The sequence below is a fragment of the Etheostoma spectabile genome, unplaced genomic scaffold (genome assembly GCF_008692095.1).
Source record: "Etheostoma spectabile isolate EspeVRDwgs_2016 unplaced genomic scaffold, UIUC_Espe_1.0 scaffold00000351, whole genome shotgun sequence".
In the NCBI taxonomy this organism is placed as follows: Eukaryota; Metazoa; Chordata; class Actinopteri; order Perciformes; family Percidae; genus Etheostoma; species Etheostoma spectabile.
The window spans coordinates 14,489-36,020 of NW_022602592.1; the positions used below are offsets into that span (position 1 = coordinate 14,489).

Below are 21,532 nucleotides of genomic sequence, written 5' to 3' on the forward strand. Positions count from 1 at the left end.
CGACCACAGAGACGACGTTCCGATGAACAAATAGCAAAGAAGAGGGAAAAGGAGAAGGAACGCGCAAAGTCCCGAGTTTACATCGGAAAAGCTTTTGAAAGGTGGCAAGAACTCTGTCGGCAGCAGGGGGGGTGGTGGGGGGGCGAGCTCGCCTCCGTTTTGTTTGACAATACTTCAAAAGTCAACAAGAAGTGACGTCACCCAACTTCGCTTTGAGCAACTTTAAGTTTAGGGACCTCCCTACGCAGTCCACAGCGTTCTTATACGGCAATACATTTGTTAAATACATATGAATTACAGTGCTTTAGTTTTTGTAGCTAGAATATATGTATGAATGTTTTATGAGAACAGCCTGTTTTAGGGAGCATATGTGTATTTATTTTTGGGGTTTAGCTATAATGTACAACAAGCACAGTGACAGTTTTTACCATTGTAATGTCCAAGACAAAGATTATAGGACACATCTATTCTCCAGTCATACCGTGTTATATGCAGTGCATACTCTGATTTCCACAGGCATTTCACATGAACAAATGAGCGAACACACACAGCTCTGATCTAATATGGCTTAGACTTACAGACTTATACTTCTTTATTAATCTTTTTGGGATGAAATTGAAATTTCCAGCACCTACAGAAATCCACCATAACATAAAACCTATGTGCCTCCTGTTTCCTGTCCCAGTCTGTGTGAATACTGCCTGGTCCACCTGCTGCTGAAGAAGAACTCCAAATGTTCAGCCAGCACTTCATCGAGTGCATCTTTCACTTCAACTCCTACAACAAACACAAGTCCTACAACAAGTTCCCTCAAAGTGAGAGGTAGGAAGCTGTGTGGATGTTGTTTCTGTCATCTAGTTCACATTTGACTTCATTTTACTTTGATTATTTTCCCAGATGACACTTTTTGTACATATTATTTTGTTTTTTTGCTCATTTTTAATTTTAATTTTTTAAATCTATGCAGAGAAAAGGCTCAATTTTCGCTGAAAGGAGCTCAGCACCGCGAGAAGCGTTTTCGGATCTACCGCTTTCTTTTGGAGCACTTCACGGACACCCAGCGCTTCAACGTCACTATCAAGATCAACCAGACCGTTTTAGGTGAACATGTGTATAGATTGAGAGAACGTTCTCATGCATAAAACCACCAATTCCTTTTCCAGTTCTGTGTGGTCAAAATGTTTTTCTTTCTTTGGTGATGATTTGTGATAAAATGAACTGGTCCCATGGCATGAAAAAGGCACTTTATGAGTTTTGCAGCCTGCCTATGCCCCCCCAGTGGCCAGAAATGGTGAAAGGTGTAAACCGAGCCCTGGGTATCCTGCTCTGCCTTTAAGAAAATGAAAGCTCAGATGGGCTGATCTGGAATCTTCCCCTTATGAGATCATAAGGGGCAAGGTTACCTCCCCTTTCTCTGCTTTGCCCACCCAGGGAATTTGGCCCACCCATGAGAGAGAGACATCATGGTTTTCAAACGAGCAAAGTCCTCAAAAGCTACAGATTCAGAAGTGGCACATACTGAGGAAAGCTCATTGTGGGACTGGCTCTAGTGGCTGGAATTCTGCACCAAAGCTGAGTTTTGGGAAAGAGATACAGTATTAGGGACCACTAAGGTCTATATAAAAGAGACTTCAGATACAGTTTTAGGGGACCACTAAGGCCTATATAAAAGAGACTTCAGATACAGTATTAGGGGAACACTAAGGTTTTATAAAAGAGACTTCAGATACAGTATTAGGGGACCACTAAGGTCCATATAAAAGAGACTTCAGATACAGTATTAGGGAACACTAAGGTCTATATAAAAGAGACTTCAGATACAGTATTAGGGGACCACTAAGGTCTATATAAAAGAGACTTCAGATACAGTATTAGGGGACCACTAAGGTCTATATAAAAGAGACTTCAGATACAGTATTAGGGGAACACTAAGGTTTTTATAAAGAGACTTCAGATACAGTATTAGGGACCACTAAGGTCTATATTAAAGAGACTTCAGATACAGTATTAGGGACCACTAAGGTCTATATAAAGAGACTTCAGATACAGCATTAGGGACCACTAAGGTCTAAATAAAAGCATCGAAAGAGCACCATGTCATTGGACATTTAATGTAAATGTCCACACAGCAGTTTAAAACGAGACTGAATGTGATTTAGAGCCTTATGTTCAATCAGAATTACAACACAGCTATCAATGTGCAGAATATTGAAGTTTGTTAATGAACACAACATCTTCGGGCATCTGGACACATTTTCTTTTTGAATTCTAAACCGTTAACCACCACCAATTTGCTCCTAGGAAAAATTAAATAAAAACGTGTAACCTCTTTTCCTATCCCAGCATGCTTTGCGGACGAGGAGCTTCCTTTGGATGCAGACGGGGCTGAAATTTTATCTGAGACCTTCAACATCTTGAGTCTGAACGAGATGAAGCTGCAGGCTGTATCTGCTCCAGCAGGGGGTGCTTCAGGGGAGGAACCCGAGGAGGAGAACATGGCCACTATGGCTAAGGTTGTCCTGCAGGCTGCACAGAAGAAGGTGGTGTCGCAGGTAAGCAATGTTTGCCAAGTTACTGGTAGGGTTAGGGATGGATTTTTATGATGTTGATGCCAAAACATAATTCTGATTCCTAAACCGAATCTTGAAAAACTGAAAAATGACATCAAAGAAAGGCTCTTTTATAGTGTTTTTTAAAAGTTGAAAATTATTTAAATGTAACAATATATTAACGTTTTAAAATACTTAAATATATAATTAGTAAACCTACAGTCCCCTAACACACAACTACAAAAATTTAGCAATACATAACAGTTACACTTTTAATAAGTAACCACAAAATAAATGTTGAGTTTGTAGTCCAACCAGAGCCCAGAGGAAAAATATGGAATTTTAAAAGTTTCCTCCATTTACGGTATCTAGGTAACGGTAGACTACAGAGAAAGTCTGATATTTTTACGTCCGTTTCGGAGCAACAGAGGGAAAACATTTTGACACAATTAAGTGGCACCAAAATTTGCTTGACTCCTACCGGTTCCATAGTGGAACTGGGTTTCGGTACCCAACCCTAGATGCTTGTAATCAATTACTTATCCATTACTTTTACAAGGACGTCATTTATGGAAAACTAATGGTGTGCAAAAGAAATCAATTCACATTCATGAATCGATTAAAGCTCTACCAATTTTAAAATTGATTCATGGAATTCCAAAAATCTATTCATACTTTTATTATTTTTTCATTTTGTAACGGCGTGTATACTATCCCGTGGGAAAAGTAACTACCTTTACATACTGTGAATCGTTGTTTTAAATAAAATCTTTTTTGAATAAAATCAATTTCGAATCGAAGCTTGAGCCTAAAAATCGATAACGATTCGTGACATTTTCCGAATTGTACACCCCTAGAGGAAATATTGCTTAAATTTGGTGATGAATACCATGTATAGCAATATGTGATAATATTAACGGGGTGACACATTGTTATTTCGAATTGATTCAAGTCAAACATTGAATCATGAGACCAGTAAAGATTCAGACCCCTACTAGTTACTCTGACTTCCATCAAAGCACGATTATACACCATATGATACATTAAAGAATAATTTTAAATCATACAATTATACAGAATTACTCAGTACCCGTAACACAGCTTTTTTTTTTTTCCTGCCACACGCATCATTTTTTCCATTAATGACATGCCACTTCACGGCATAGTATTACAGCAGAGGTGTGTCTCTTTTATTGATACATTTCAATATTGATTGATCCAGCATGTGGGATATGGGATTAGAGTGCCTCAGGTCACATAGTTTACGTTACCCCCCCCCCCCCACAGCCAGCTAGTGCCCAGCTATTATCATTACAGCAATCTGAATCCCAGCCAACACAAACTCCAGCGCTGGGGGGGGGGGGGGTAATATTCACCTTTAGCTGTCTTTACGTTAAATTTAGTCAACGAAAGGTAACAGTCCTGCGGCAACGACATCTATGTTTAGGCACCAAAACAACCAGTTATAATTACAACAAGTGAAGGGGAGATATTTCCAAGAGGCGGGAAGATCTACTGCACAACGTCGGCCATCAGACATCTCCCCCGCCACGGAAGCCAGCCACCCGCACCTGCCAAGACTCTTGAGTAACGTTATAACAAACCCCTTTCCCCCCCCGGTGCTGAAAACATCTGAAAGGTGACATGTGAAATGTATTGTGACATTGGGGTTTTGGCTGCTGGCTAATGTTAGCTTGCTCGCTTGCTTGCTAATTGGTCTGCTACCAATACAATTGAGATAACCGCTATAATCCACAGGTCCAGAAGAAGGCCTTCATAGAGAACACAGTTCCTCTCATCATCAGCCTGAAGAGCCTGCTGGAGCAGAAACGCTCTCCTGTGCTCCGAGACCTCATGTCCTACCTTCAGGTAAGACCACAGCATGGACATGTGGATGCTTTCTGCATATTCATCTGATTAATCCAGCAGCAGTGGATCAGCGGACCGCTAACGTTACACCCAGCAGCAGCTGGTCAGCTGCTTCCATGTAGTCCATCCCAGCCTTGTGCAGGTCTACAATTTCCAAAGTCCAATCCCTGATGTCCTTACACAACTATGATCCGTTCTCAGAGAGAAGTCATTCCCAATAACGTTTAAAGAATATAATTCAGTTTTCAAATCTATCCCTAATGGCGTATTAGAGTTAATGAAAAGTTATAAAATACAAAATGAAGTCCCTGATTTTAAATTTACTCTTTATATAAATGGTATGGATGTTATGAGCAAGAATTGTACCAATAAACACATTAGAAAATGTTTTCTAAATTTAAAAAAAGTAACACCTCGTGGGACATTTTTTTGGAACTCTCACTTTAACAATATTAACTGGCTTGTTCCTTTTAGATATTGCATCTCAAACAAAATAAGAGAATTACATTTGAAAATATTACACTATATATATCCTACCAGCTTATTTATATCAAAATTCATGCCAATTGACAAGTGTTGTTGTAGTTTTTGTAAATCCGAACAAGAATCGTTAATTCATCTTTTTTATGGTTGTTCTTTTAGTATTGCATTTTGGAAAAGTTTAGAAAATTATATACTGTCTAAAACAACACATAAAATCATACTGGAAGGGAAACACATTATTACACTATTTGATTATAAAGATAGAAATATTTGTAATATTGTTAATCTCTTTATCTTATTAGGGAAGTTTCACATCCACAAATCTAAATTTTCCAATTCTAAACCTTGTTTTAAATTTTTCCAATTGAATTTGACACATATATTGAATCTATTAATTTAATGACTAATAAAAAAGCTAGATTTATCTTTGATATATACCCCAATCTATTTAACTAAATACTTGTTTTTGCATTTTATACACCTTTGTAAATCTGTCACACTCTTATCTTTATTTATTTATTTTTTATTTATTTTTTTTATTTACTATTGTCCACTTCATAATCTTATTTACCATGTACTTTTTTTATCAATATTGTTTCAACTCTCATGTAAGTTGCAATTCATTCTTTATTTGTTCTTAATTTTCTGATCTGCATTGTCTGAATGTTTGTATTATTTGTTGTTAATAAAAAAAAAAAAAGAAATCTGAGCCGACCGCCATCTTTTTTCCTCGGAGCCGAGCCGTCCATGTAAGTACATTTAAAATTGTTTTAGCTTAATTATTCATCTGTTGGTAATGTGCATTGGTCATCTAATGTCTCTCCGTTTCAAATTATCCGTCAACATAACCTGCGATGAATATTTCATGTTGTTCGTTTTTTGGAAATGCTGTAGCATGTAACGTTAGCTAGCTAGCGCTAGCTGGCTAAGCTAGCGCCGTGTTATACCCCTACTGGTTTCACAACAACTGGTTACCGTCATAGACAGTTAAAGAAAGAAAAAGGTTTCCGTGTGTTGTGTTTACCTAACAGCTGCCGCTGGGCTGCATGTGGCACCAGATTCGTCACACAATCACAAACATATCCCTGGCGATTTTCAAATCGTTTCCCAAATCTGCTGGCTCAAAAATGTTTGTCTAAGTACGCACCACATCACAGCCACCTACAAAAACTAAACTCTACAAACAATATTAGTTCGGGTCGAGCTGGTTTCGAACTTGGGGCAAAAATAAGATCGCTACCAAAGTCCGTAGCTCTACGAGGTGAGCTATCGGAGCACCGTATGAAACCACGTCCATTTACGTATCTATCAACTACGTCAGCAACCGGGTAACGTTTTGTTGTGAGTCAATCTAAAACAACTGGTTACCTTGCCTTAGTTTATGAAATACCCGGGATAGTTAACACGTTGCTTTGGTCGCATCTATGGACAAATTGGCTACTACTACTACATGGCCATCTACTAAGCTGCACATTGTGACTGACACACATTTTAACAGATAAATCGTAGGCCTGTATTCAAATATTGTCGAAATACACAATTGCCAACAAGTCACAGAAAAGCGGTAGGCTAATACACAACGTAATTTGAATGCATGGTCTAATGATTTACAGTCATCCTCTCTTCGTTTGTGTAGCCTTTATGGTATGTGATATAGGTAATATTCCTGATTTGCACAACAAAAGGCTTGTAATAGCCTACAGTGTTAAAACTTACTTGAGTTTGGCTCTGAGTTAACCAAGCATTGTAATGAGTCTTTCATCAATTCATTCCATCCAAACTGATGTGAAGTTGTTCTGAAATCAAACTCCGACACAGCAAAGTAGCTATTGATATTCTTTAATGAGCTTATTCCTTTAACATGTCCTGGCTAGCAGCCTGGTATACAGTACGAGAAGCTGAACACCTTGTTGTGCCAAACAGATGTTACTTTAGCAAGAGAGAGGCATGTTTTTATAAAGTACATGCCGGACAAAAGTAGTTCTGGTTCAAAGGTGGTCTCCCAACACACACCCAATGAAACCACAAACTGCATGTTGTGCACTGGATCTGACAAAAAGAAAGCCAGTAGATTATTTATATGTTACATTTGTAAATATACAGAATTGTGAATGTGCTTACCCAGTCATCATGACCATCTTTATTTGTCCCTGGACTTTGGCATGCATTGCCACATGCTCTGCATAGCTCCGACAAGTTTTCTAACACATTACACAAGTGTAAACAGTTTCTCAGACATATTGATGATGATGATACATTGACATAAAAAACAAACAAACCTGAATTCGCTACCAGGCTGCAAGCTATTTCTTTTCTTAACTGAGTAGTTGCTGCCTCATCGGTCCTGAAATCCACCAACTCTCCTTTAAGGACAAGCTCTGCAAACTACAAAAGACTCAGTACAATTAGTAACAGTCAATAGCTTTATTCAACAAAGGGTCACTTGCACACATACCTTGCAGACCAATGCCCCACAGGACGTTGAATCTTGCTGGCGAGGATGGTCAATTGTATCACAGGTCCATCGCGATATGTGTATATCTTTGCGTCTCATGAAAGATCTGTAGATGAGCTAAATATAGGTTTTTGGAACTAAGAACATTTGTATGACATTACCACTGACATGACTTGCCTTGTAATATCCTTGCATTTCGTTAATTGGGCAGGGGTTTCACCGAGGGGGTCAATGTAAAGCGCCCGCTTCTCCTTTGGATAAATGACCTTCACAGTACACACAAGATCATGTAAAGAGGATGGAATCTCACATTAAAGTAGTCATTTTATAGTGTATGTACATTCTCACCACAAGTGTCCAGTGATGTTTGTCACAAACTGCTCCAAGTAAAACATCATAGGCCATTGGGTCAATCTGAAAACAGACAGAATGAATAAATAATTGTATGTATTGTAACCATTTATCAACAGAATTTGAAAGTAGTCACCTTCTTTAATCCCCTGAATGATCCTTGCCACATTGCAGTCATCTCAAATGAGTCGATAAGAAAGTACTTTTTTACAGTTCTTTCTTGTAGCGATTGAATGGTTGCATGGATATATGCATTCAATACCTTAAGTGACATTTGTGTAGAGTTACATAGTCATCTTTAAAATAGTTTTAGGCATGTACATGATGATTTCATGATGATGAAATACTTGCATTTACCTCACTCTCCACCTGTCTTCCAGGTGCCAGATTCTGCAGGTCTCTGGCAAATAATTTATAGGGTCCTACCTTGCTCCACAACACCCCTTGCTGTTTTCCAGACCAGATTTCTGCTATTACTGATCATTAGAAGACAGTTATTTACCAAGGACTAATTTGGAATAGCATGCAGCATCAATTTCCTAAAGGTCACCCAAGTCCTGATGCAAATGACAGTTATGCATGTATGCAGATTGAATACAGTAGGTTGTTGCTCCAAATAATTTGCAATGAAACATATACTTACATTCATCTGGGGTCTGGAGACTTGGTTGTGGGCTCTGTGTTAAAATGGGGGATTGGGGAACCCTGGGACACCTCAAGGGGCTAGGCTGCACTGCTGGAGGTGGTGTGGAGGCAGGGCTAGGCTGCACTGCTGGAGGTGGTGTGGAGGCAGGGCTAGGCTGCACTGCTGGAGGTGGTGTGGAGGCAGCCTTCCATTTCCCTGGTACTCTCACCTGGGGTTCCACATATCTTTTCAGGTGGTCAATGTTGATATTCTCAAATACATTCCCTTCACTCTCAAGGTCTGCACTTTTACCATCAATGTATACAATGGTGTATGGACCTAATAAATCCGCTTCTAATTTGCCCCCCTTTCTTTGTTCCTGGCGAATGTTCTTCCTTAATACCAGGTCCCCCACAACAAAGCCGTCATCCTGGCCTAATTCCCGTTTTCTCTTCCGCACCCTCTGTTGTGCTGCCAATATATTGGCCTCCACTTTGGGGTAGACATCAGACAGTTTGGAAGTTAATGTTACATCCTCATTTCCAGCAAGTGAATTTACTTCCTCATCAGTTATCTGTAACAATGATGGAGATAAATGAACACAAGTAACCTGCAGATTATAGAATATACCATTATTGACAAAGTTGTTCTATACTGCAGGGACGTGCCTTTGTACCTGCCACTTATCTGGAATTTCAGAAGGGTAACGGGCTTCCCTTCCATACATGAGGTAATATGGTGAGTGTTTAGTGGTTATTTGTTTTTTGGTGCGTAGACCAAAGACAGTGGGCCTTATATAGTCATCCCAGTCGCTTGGGTGGCCCCGCACCATTTTCTTCAAAGCCCTGATATTGGTAAAGTAATAAAGGTTAGTCACCAGAGTTCCACAGTTATATTAGATATAAAAATAAATTAAGAAAAACATGATTCACACCCTTGAATGGTGCCATTTAGCCTTTCCACCAAGCCATTGGTTTGTGGGTGGTATGGAGCACAGAGGCTTCTGGCAATGCCAAGCTTGGCACACATGTCCAGGTTAATCTGGCAGTGGATACAAGAATGAATGCAACATGTTTTTCCCCCAGTGATGTGATGAACAATACAGTGATATCAAATGTCACAGAATTTGACTTACTTTGTTAACAAATTCTTTGCCCTGGTCTGTGAGAATGCGTTTGGGTGCACCATATTTATAAAAGAAGTCCATGATGCATTCTGATACTTCTTCAGCTGTCTTGCTTTTAGTGGATATACTTCCATCCATTTTGTAAAGTAGTCCACCATGACACACATATAAATGTTTCCTTTGTTGGAGCATTTTAATTTTCCAACTAGGTCCATTCCAACAAGCTGAAAAGGTTCATTTACCTTAAATGCAAACAAACACAGTAACATAAATAAGACTTCCATGTATACCAAATGTTAAATGTAATGAGGTCAGATTCACCTCTATAGGTTTGTACTGTGTCTTGTCCTTTATAGAGGCCCTCTTTCTCTGACAGTCATCACACTGAGCAATCTAGCCAAGTAAAAACAATTGAGAACACCGGTGAAATTTGTAGCATAAAGATTTGCATAAAGTTCACAGAAATATTAAATTAATTAATAATAATAATGCACTTACCCATTTTGTGATGTCTGCTTTCATCCCAGGCCAGTAATACCTTTGCAGGATGGCGTGCATTGTTTTGTCTCCTCCACAGTGAGCCCCGATGGCACTGGCATGAAACTCAACAAATATGTTGTTGGCTTCCTGTGGAGTTAAAACCACTTTTGCCAGATGATGCCTTTGCTCATCCTGCGTTCTATGGCACTGGTAATATAACTCACCGTCTATAGGGATTACGTTAAATAAATATTTGTGTAACGCAATTACAGAAATGTTCCAAAAGAGTGCTATTGTCTGATATGCCTTAGCCTACTTACTTATGAGTTGGTAACTCTCTGCCCTACGTTTTATCACATAACGCTGTGATTTAGTGGCGTTACGTGGGTACGTCTGTTTCTGTTTGAAGTCCAGAATCTCTTTAACCAGCCGAGCATCCATGCTTACTAATGTTTACTAGGAGATCAGCATCGCCTGCCATTGTCCTTCTCATTATATAGTCACTCTCTTGACAGATTGTTAAATTGACTGATTGATGGCTACCAACTAAACATAATTTAGGCTACATACCGTGATTGTGGACGTTATATAGCCTACATTTAAAACGTGTTGATAGAAAGATCCCAATTTATATGTCAGGAATTGTAACTAAGATGCGCCATAGACAGGCTACACTATTACATTGGACGCGATGACATGCCAATTTTAGATCAACCCCAAAACAGAATGTTACGTCGATGTTATCAATCACTGTGGGGCAATTATTGCATATAAAGCTCGACTTTCTTCTTCGTCTTTCCTGCAATTGTAGGCCTACTGAGTCGTTATGAATGCGTATTTGGAAGTGGCTTGTAATGTTTAAGGCTATGAATGTGATGTTTCTCAAGTTCTGGTGTTATTTTTGTCCACAAGGGGCGCACTTGGTTTAACCCAGACAGAAAGTCATATCACTAAAGATGAATAAGCTCATTGAAGAATATCAATAGCTACTTTGCTGTGTCGGAGTTTGATTTCAGAACAACTTCACATCAGTTTGGATGGAATGAATTGATGAAAGACTCATTACAATGCTTGGTTAACTCAGAGCCAAACTCAAGTAAGTTTTAACACTGTAGGCTATTACAAGCCTTTTGTTGTGCAAATTCAGGAATATTACCTATATCACATACCATAAAGGCTACACAAACGAAGAGAGGATGACTGTAAATCATTAGACCATGCATTCAAATTACGTTGTGTATTAGCCTACCGCTTTTCTGTGACTTGTTGGCAATTGTGTATTTCGACAATATTTGAATACAGGCCTACGATTTATCTGTTAAAATGTGTGTCAGTCACAATGTGCAGCTTAGTAGATGGCCATGTAGTAGTAGTAGCCAATTTGTCCATAGATGCGACCAAAGCAACGTGTTAACTATCCCCGGGTATTTCATAAACTAAGGCAAGGTAACCAGTTGTTTTAGATTGACTCACAACAAAACGTTACCCGGTTGCTGACGTAGTTGATAGATACGTAAATGGACGTGGTTTCATACGGTGCTCCGATAGCTCACCTCGTAGAGCTACGGACTTTGGTAGCGATCTTATTTTTGCCCCAAGTTCGAAACCAGCTCGACCCGAACTAATATTGTTTGTAGAGTTTAGTTTTTGTAGGTGGCTGTGATGTGGTGCGTACTTAGACAAACATTTTTGAGCCAGCAGATTTGGGAAACGATTTGAAAATCGCCAGGGATATTTTTGTGATTGTGTGACGAATCTGGTGCCACATGCAGCCCAGCGGCAGCTGTTAGGTAAACACAACACACGGAAACCTTTTTCTTTCTTTAACTGTCTATGACGGTAACCAGTTGTTGTGGAAACCAGTAGGGGTATAACACCGGAGTGTCACGGCAAGTATTAATCAGGGCTGCCAACTCTCACGCATTGGCCGTGAGACACACGCATTTGACTGGTTTCACACGCGCACACGCCACACCCCTGATTTCTCACGCTGAAGTGTCAGCCCGGTCGGTCAAATTTATGAAAGAGGAGTTTATCTATGTTTTTACCTGTTGAGCCACTTGTGATAGACTAGTTGTGCTTTCAGAGACTGTGAGTGGGTTCAAGAGCGCTCCCTGTCTGTAGTTTCGAATTGTCGCAAAATGAGAACATTTTTTTCACGAGCCATCCCAGGTGCATTTCCCCGGCTTCAGGTATGAGCTCTGATTATCACAGACAGTCCGTCGCTTCGTGTCCACTCTCTCTGTAAAGATAGAGTTGAGCAGCGCGGCTGGTAGTGTAGCAACTTCAGTTCATGTTATTGGACTCGCTCTGGGGGGGGGGGGGGGGCAGTGACGCGTTTCATCCATGCGTAGACCTCCGATAAAGAGCAGCGTACGGCCACCTCTAAACTCTGTCAGAGACCAGAGACCCAAATGGGCCTCTGCGTCTGTCAGACGGTCTGAGCGAGATCCACCATATCAGCAGAGGAATAACATGCACAGCAGACTATATTACAACTCTCCAAATCTCGGACAACACAGATGGGAGGAGTTATATTTTGAATATGCACAAAGTTGTAAATATGAGCAGAAATCTGGTGAAACACATCTGAGCTATACTATATATACTATAATATACACTCACCGGCCACTTTATTAGGTACCCCATGCTAGTAACGGGTTGGACCCCCTTTTGCCTTCAGAACTGCCTCAATTCTTCGTGGCATAGATTCAACAAGGTGCTGGAAGCATTCCTCAGGGAGTTTGGTCCATATTGACATGATGGCATCACACAGTTGCCGCAGATTTGTCGGCTGCACATCCATGATGCGAATCTCCCGTTCCACCACATCCCAAAGATGCTCTATTGGATTGAGATCTGGTGACTGTGGAGGCCATTTGAGTACAGCGAACTCATTGTCATGTTCAAGAAACCAGTCTGTGATGATTCCAGCTTTATGACATGGCGCATTATCCTGCTGAAAGTAGCCATCAGAAGTTGGGTACATTATGGTCATAAAGGGATGGACATGGTCAGCAACAATACTCAGGTAGGCTGTGGCGTTGCAACGATGCTCAATTGGTACCAAGGGGCCCAAAGAGTGCCAAGAAAATATTCCCCACACCATGACACCACCACCACCAGCCTGAACCGTTGATACAAGGCAGGATGGATCCATGCTTTCATGTTGTAGACACCAAATTCTGACCCTACCATCCGACTGTCGCAACAGAAATCGAGACTCATCAGACCAGGTAACGTTTTTCCAATCTTCTATTGTCCAATTTCGATGAGCTTGTGCAAATTGTAGTCTCAGTTTTCTGTTCTTAGCTGAAAGGAGTGGCACCCGATGTGGTCTTCTGCTGCTGTAGCCCATCTCCCTCAAAGTTCGACGTACTGTGCGTTCAGAGATGCTCTTCTGCCCACCTTGGTTGTAACGGGTGGTTATTTGAGTCACTGTTGCCCTTCTATCAGCTCGAACCAGTCTGGCCATTCTCCTCTGACCTCTGGCATCAACAAGGCATTTCCGCCCACAGAACTGCCGCTCACTGGATGTTTTTTCTTTTTCGGACCATTCTCTGTAAACCCTAGAGATGGTTGTGCGTGAAAATCCCAGTAGATTAGCAGTTTCTGAAATACTCAGACCAGCCCTTCTGGCACCAACAATCATGCCACGTTCAAAGTCACTCAAATCACCTTTCTTCCCCATACTGATGCTCGGTTTGAACTGCAGGAGATTCTCTTGACCATGTCTACATGCCTAAATGCACTGAGTTGCCGCCATGTGATTGGCTGCTTAGAAATTAAGTGTTAACGAGCAGTTGGACAGGTGTACCTAATAAAGTGGCCGGTGAGTGTATATATATATATATATATATATATATATATATATATATATATATATATACATATATATACGATACTGCAACGTTGGGCCACTATTGTGCATCTCTAACCTCTGCATCTCTAAATGTAACTGTAAATAATTAATTTGATGTTTTTTAAAATGAACAAATAGTCTTTATTTTCACAAAAAAGTAAAAACAGTAAGTGGGGCCAGAGGATGACAGCCAAACATTACTGAACATTGGCACAAAGGTTAAAGGATTAGAATTTATGCAACTCAGTGGTTCTCATTCTTTAGAATTTCAGTGGTCTTAGTTGATCCCTCAACATTAATTTAACTTTGGGTCCCTGGTCCCTACACCAGGGACTCCTGGACCTGTTCACCACAGACCCAAATCTTCTCAGCTGTTGCTGACATATGCTACTGTCTCTTCATGTGGTTCATTATGTTTGGCACATTGTGTGGGTCAGTTCTTATATCATAAGAAGTTAATAATGTAAATGCTGAATGCCCTAATACCTGTTGATACTACAACAACACAAAGGCTCTTAACCCTACAGTTTTGCACATATCATGTAAGACTTGATTTCTCCATTTTTTTGTGCAAAAAACTCTCAAGAAAGTGCCATTTAATGGTTTATTTTTCAATTTTTTTTCCTGGGGGGCATACCTCCAGACCCCCCTAGGGAGAGCCCCATCCCCCCACATATAACAAATCCCCATTTAAACCCTAAAGGATAAAAACCCAAAGAAATTGCTTTGTACGCGGCAAAATATGGGTTGGCCCCCCCAAATCTCACTCCAAGGTTTTTGGAAAAGTTGGCAGCCCTGATTTAATGTAGCTCTGGTTGAGCCTCATTCGACTGTAACAAGTATTCGGCACCAATAAAATAACGCTACTTTTATACGAGTGAAACGGTGTGAGACTTGTCGTCTTTACTATGGAAAAATGTGTGAACAGTAAAATCGATAAGTCCGGGTCCACCCGCCAATTTAGGTGACGTCGCGACCTGCACAAGAAGCTTTGCTCGCAATCAATCAATCTGGTACAGCTTTGACCAGACAGCGAGATAACAGAGCAGCTCATGGTCCGTGGGGAAGAGGAGTGGAAAAATACGGACCACCGCCGTAGTGTACGGACTATATATATATATATATATATATATATATTTATGTAGAGTTAGATGCTGTATAAACACGTAATGATAGGTGATTGTTTTTAACTGCATAGTGATATGTGTGCCGTTACACTCGCGCAGCAGTGGGGGTGAACGGTCACGCAGGCCGCCAGCTCGAGATCAGACGTGGGTTTGTTGGCCAATGGGAAAGGAGCCCTATGCCGTTTGAAATCGTGTCGACCCTTGACCCGAAGGGATTGTGTATGATCAAAACGGCACCTCTGGTTCATATTTCAATCATTTAATAAACATAAAAGACGGAAAGCTAAAACGATAGATAACTCCAGGTCAAAATAGTCTAATATGATCACAGATAGTCTGTAACCGTTCTACATAGAAGAATGACGTCACTGTTTTGAGATTTGGCATACATTTAAGTCTTTTTTTGAAAAAATGTAAATATGTAAATAGTCCTTTGAGTTATAATAGATAGATAGATAGATAGATAGATGTTTATTGATCCCAAGAAAAATGGGAAATTCCTGTGTTACAGCAGAAAAATCAGTCACAAAGCACAAAATATAAATATAAATGAAATACTAGGAAAAATATACATACATACAATATACATGAAATAATAATACGAATAAAGTAAAAAGAACAAATATTTGAATATGTACAGGATGGGGGAACAAAATGTGCAACTGCTTAAATAATAATAATATGCTAAAATGTAAATGAACCAAATGTCCAGGTTGCATTAGTGCAGTAGTGTGGTGTCCAAAAGTCTCATCTACCACCCAGTGATGACGTGTTAAAAAGTGTTATTGCTTGTGGAATGAATGATTTTCTGTAGCGGTCCTTGCGGCATCGAAGCTGTCGGAGCCTCTTAGAGAAGCTGCTCCTCTGTTGGACCAGTGTGGGGTGGAGAGGGTGGTCAGGGTTATCCATGATAGATAACAGTTTGTTCAGTGACCTCCTCTCCACCACAGCTTCAAAAGTTTCCTGTTTGCAGCCGATTACGTAGCCAGCCATCTTGATCAGTGTGTTCAGTCTGTTTTTATCGCTGGCTCCGATGCTGCTGCCCCAGCAGATGGCGGAGGAGAACAGAGCGCTGGCCACAACAGACTGGTAGAAGATCTCCAACATCCTGCTGCACACGTTGAAGGATCTCAGCTTCCTCAGGAAATAGAGTCTGCTCATCCCCTTCTTGTAAACAGCAGTGCTGTTGATCTTCCAGTTCAGTTCATGTTGTAATGTTCATTATGTTCATTTTTGCACTGGGTGACTCCAATTATATAGGACAACTGTTTTAGGCAATTATTAAATAAAAAAATATTTGATACAACATGAAAAATATTTAAGTAATCAAGCCAATTTTGCTGATAACTGTTGTATGTTTTTTTTCCCCCCTTTCTTTGTTTTCTGTACAGGGTTACAACACTTCCGTGTAGGCTGTGCTGTTTGTGGCAACTGCCCCTCAGTGAGGTGGTCCTGCAAGTGTTGCAATGCCCCTGAAGCATGAAAAGCTCTTTTGAGGCTGCACCCAACCTTTGTGTGACACTAAATCATAACAAGAGTGACCTCGAGACACTTTACAGATAGAGTAGGTCTAGATCACACACTCTAATTTACAAAGACCCAACAATTCCAGTCATTCCCCCAAGAGCAAGCATTTAATGTGACAGTTTTAAGAAAAACTAACGTTTAGGGAGAAACCTGGGACAGACTCAGGCTCTTGGTGGGTGGTGTCTGACGGTGCAGGTTGGGGGTACAATGAACAGTGGCAATTATAGTCGCAGTAAAGATAATGGAACTAAACTCCATGATGCCGTTGTTCCCATCAGGTGACCATGCAAGAACATCGTAACAAGGTAAAGGACTTTTTCCCTGGAGATGAGCAGCTGGCAGTTGAGGTGGACTTTGCTCTGAAGATGGCTGAGAAGGAGAAAGAGATGGAGAAGCAGATGGACAACTGCAGCTTGACAGGAGACGCCAGGCCTCCAACTACACAGGTCAGTTCACACTACATACACAATGTGTATTATAATACTGGGTTCCTACGCAGTATGGAAAGGTATGGAGTTTGATAAGGACGGAAAAAAATAATCAAAACCAAAAATCCTCTTGACCAAGGTTACACTCACTCTTAGTTTTATGAAAATGACCCAGGAGATTGATTCCAGATCTCGCCCATTTGGACATGGGTAAGATATGGACTAGCTTTTATTGACTAGTGAAACCTCCTCCAATTTTATTTGACAAGTAACAGTCTAACCATTTAAATCAGAAGTACAAAGAAGTTAGGGCTACTAATTAATATTCAAGGTAAACGTCTTTATCTCAAATATGAAATTTAGTGCAGAAGTACTACACAAAACAGCATTAAAAATGGATTTAATACAAATTAGGGGTGGTATTAGCTCATTTCCTTAGGGATTTGGGTTGGGAACTGGAGGGTTGCTGGTTCAAGTCCCTGTACAGACCGAAGTACTGAGTGTGGGCTGGTTGCCGGAGAGATGCCAGTTCACCTCCTGGGTACTACCAATGTGCTCTTGAGCAAAGCATGCAATCCCGGCCCATACTTTGAATGACGTACTCTATATAGCACTTTTTAGATTGACTGAAAAATAAATACAATACATGATAATATTACATTCACTATTGTGATTTATTTAGTTTTGTTTCTGGAAGCATTACTTTTTATAATGTTTAAGAATTATTGATTTTCTTTTCTTACAGTAACAGTGTAGGCCAGTGTATCAGAGTTCCCCACAGTCAGTAAAGGTTTAATGGTGATTTTGCTCTTTCCCCAGTGTTCAGTCCAGGGCTCTCCCATCAGGTCCAGGCCCTCCTCCCCTTTACCTTTGCCACACCACAGCTGCTACGTCCAAACCCCATGTCTGCCAGGCTGGTACAGACTGACAGGTAGGTCTCCATCCCAGCAGCTAGTCAGTACCAAGGACTCTCTGCAGGGTTTTGTTGGCCTTTGATTGATGACCATTGGTTATCCATTTTCTTTAGTCGGTCACAGAGTTCACTGACTTCATGTGTCCAATAATAATTTACATTTTGCTCACACTGGATCAGACTTTAGTATTGTGTTCAGGTGTAGTTGAGCGGCTCAGCTTGGATTTTACAAGGAAGTTAATTAAAGGACTATGCCAAATAGTTCATAGTAGTGGTGTCACAAATTTAAATTGAAAATCAATTAAAGGAAATAGGATCTGCGATTCTACCAGTACTTTTTTCTCTTCTAAAAGATAGCACAACGTAGCTTAGTGGTAGCCTGCTGCTGCACTTTTGGAATCCCATGGCCTTCTGCTTCCCTGAAATCCCCCGTGTGGTAATATTTGACCTTACTGGAGAGTCATGTACACACTACAATTTGTAGGCTATCCGACGGGTACCAAATGCCAGACAACGGCTGACAGAGGAGCGTCATGTTAAAACATACTTACTGGACGTAACTGGCATTCTCTGTCCAGCGGAACGCACCAAGCTCACAAACTGTCAAACTAGGCGGTGGTGATGAAATATGAATCAAGTTTCTGTTACTGTATTGTCGATTTCTTGCCTAAAATGGTTTCAGAAACACATTTTAGTGCACTGTTTGCTGAAATTTGAGAATGTTTCTGACCAGGCTGCCATTTTATCCCCTGCTTCTACAGCTATGCTTGGGTATTAGTGTGGTAAATTCCCAAAAATATATGGCAGTCATATCACACTTGGAAACATATAGCCTATCTTTTTACAGAAGTATGTAAATGACAGTTGAAACAACAATCTGGTCATCCGTCAAAAAGCAAGACCAAGTGGGAACCTCTGGTACTTAACACTGAAGCCAGTGTGGAAGTGCCAACAACTTCAGTAAAATTCAGCAAATTGCAGCTGTTTCAAAATGAAGTCAATCTCCATAGAGTAAGCCTGCATGGTTCTGGGAAAAATATGAAACGATTTATTTTTTTCAGCTTAGAATTGATATCACGATTCTCTGTTATGGTTATTTTTCTCACAAAGTGTAATGTTTATTGCACACATGAACCATGATGAAAAAAACTTTCACAAAAAAAATGAAAAAGATTTATACAGTCTATGTTTAAAACTCACAGAAGAAAGTAGTACCATTTGTGATGCTGTGGGCACGTAAAAGTAAATGAGGATTTAAGTCATAAAAAACAAATCTAAGTTATTAAAAAATTAAATCGTGAACAGGGTGAATCGAGATTGCGATTTTTATAACAATTAATCGTGCAGGCCTACCATAGAGCCCAATTATAAAATGATTAAACATGTTTACAGCGTGGTATAAAAAACGGTTTTGTCTCCATAGCTTTATAAGTCCCCCCTTCTTGACATGACTACTTTTATAAAATTTTATAAGGCTTGATAGTCTAACAACAATGTAGCCCTCGGTGCCGAAAACACTGGCTTAAACCTAATCAAATAGTGACCTTAATAATTTAATTTAATTGTGGATTTAGAGAATTGTGACACCCTTAGTTTATAGTGCAAATACAGACAGGAAACATTGTGAGAGAGGGAATATGACACGCAACAGTTGAATCAGGGACATTGCGGTTATAGACATCTACGCTCAGTTTTTAGGGTGTCCATTCCACTTTGTAAGATTCCTGTGGTTTCTCTTTATTTATTTCATGCATGCACATGACATCAGTGAGCGGGAATAAACAAACTGTTTGTGTGTGTGTCTGTGTGTGTCAGGCGTGTGCACGGATCCAGGCAGGAGGAACATGTTCAGTCAATCGCTCTGGAACGAACAGCTACGACGCTGGAGGTTAAAACTACAATTTACATGTTTGGAGAAACTGAACTTTTATGGACTTCAGAGGTCAAAACACAAAAACCCCTATGAATTTAAAGGTGCTTTTCACTTCAAGAACCAAATCAATAGAATTAAACGGATCATCTCATTCTAATCCAGTGGAATTTTTAATGGGTTTGCCAACATATTTGGATTATCAAAGGTTATTATATAAATTGTGTTTACACATCTTACACAGAATTTATGAAAGAGGGTTGGTGGGAAGACAACTTCATTTAATATCCGCCATAAGGTTACATGACACACAATGCAGCATGTTTTTTTAAGTTACAGAAATAATCTTAACTTGAGTAAAGGTGTATTTAAATATTTCATATCATTCCCAATCTGATAATCATAAACACTTAGTTTTGTTACACATAACAGAATCGAGGACCCAAATGCAGAGATGAGACCGGAAGGCAGGAGAGAGTGTGTTACTAAGATTTATTAACAGGAGTCCAAACAGCACTGGGATCACAAATACAAAAAAAACGACACGAGGGAAAAAAACAAGTCCCAAATGAGTGAAAAGTCAAAAATCCCCCCCAAAAAAATAAGTCCAAAGAGAAAACAAAAACCAGGAACACAGAAACTGGGGAAAAAACTCACGGGGAAAACAACGACTTAAGGGAAAAATGCAGAAACACCAACAGGAACAGGCCAACAGCTAACACTAAATACACAGGGTAACAAGACAAGAGGGCTGGGAAACGGGTAGAAAACATCAGGTAATCACAGGAGCGGGAAAACACAGGAAGTAAAACTAGAGATAAGACCAGACAGACCCAGACTTCAAAATAAAACAGGAAACCGAACATACAGACACTCGGGGAACACAAGACAGGACCAAGAACACAAGACCAGGGAGGAAACACGGAGAATTAACAGAAAACAGAACAAAGAAACCACGTTTTTTAATTTTTTAAACCAATCAGACTTACTGAAAGTTTTAATTGAGTTTCTATTTTACAGAGTGACAGCATCCTGTTTACCATTTGTCTTTTTTACTTTCCAGTGATGCCCAAAGGAGCTGTGAATGACAGAGCCATCAGCACACCAAAAGGTACGATTCCAGGTCCTATTTCCAGACTTGGTCTGGGGCTGACACCTCCGGGTCGGTTGGTCCATGTGCTCGTGTCCAACCAAATTCTCTTTGGTTGAAGAAAAGCTGGTGTTACTGTCATGAGGCTGTTTGCCCATCAAAGAGTTTCCACAACACAAAACAAACAAGAAATGTCCAGCTGGCAGAACTTTGGAAGCAGGCGGGGTTGTTTTAGCTAAAGGCCCTGGCCCACCAACCTGACCCGGTCGGTGACTCGAGTTTCGTCGGTGTGTTTGGCCGTCGTCCGTCGCCCTTCATTTTGTCCGACCTGACTTGCTAGATCGCAGGGCGGGATGTCGGACTCAATGACCAATCAGAGTAGTGGAGTGCTAACCCGGACATGGCGAGCGGGATGGGTGACTCTCAAAATCTGACAAATCTTTTAAACTGACTTTTGTGGATCTGAAATGAAGACAGATTCAGCAACTGCACGGCCTATTTCTATCTTAAAATGTTTTCGGAAACACTTTTATGTGAACTATTCTTGTGAAATATGAGATTGTATTCCAAAAGAGCCGCCACGACAGTCTGGTTTCAATCACCTGCCGCTTGTCATTGTTTGGGCGACAATACAGATAAGCGCCACCTTCTGTCGTGGAGACGTAGTATGTCTCGCGCATGCGCAGAACGTACACTCATGTCACTTTGGTGTGTCCCGAGGAAGTTTTTTTTTGACCAACTTGGGGACACTGGTCAGTCTGACTGATTTTTATGCTC

The 21,532-nt window shown here is 40.4% G+C and overlaps 1 protein-coding gene across 1 annotated transcript in view; it reads left to right on the forward strand.

Moving 5' to 3' along the window:
* The window catches only part of LOC116674479 (condensin-2 complex subunit D3-like), a gene marked incomplete at its 5' end in the record, with an annotated part of 36,743 nt that overhangs the window by 13,254 nt on the left and 1,957 nt on the right, over nucleotides 1-21,532 (forward strand). The window contains 10 exon segments of the mRNA XM_032506928.1: nucleotides 686-726; nucleotides 729-822; nucleotides 968-1,101; nucleotides 2,344-2,552; nucleotides 4,308-4,418; nucleotides 16,733-16,900; nucleotides 17,702-17,735; nucleotides 17,738-17,813; nucleotides 19,611-19,666; nucleotides 20,726-20,776. Of these exon segments, the coding sequence (XP_032362819.1) occupies nucleotides 686-726; nucleotides 729-822; nucleotides 968-1,101; nucleotides 2,344-2,552; nucleotides 4,308-4,418; nucleotides 16,733-16,900; nucleotides 17,702-17,735; nucleotides 17,738-17,813; nucleotides 19,611-19,666; nucleotides 20,726-20,776 (974 nt within the window).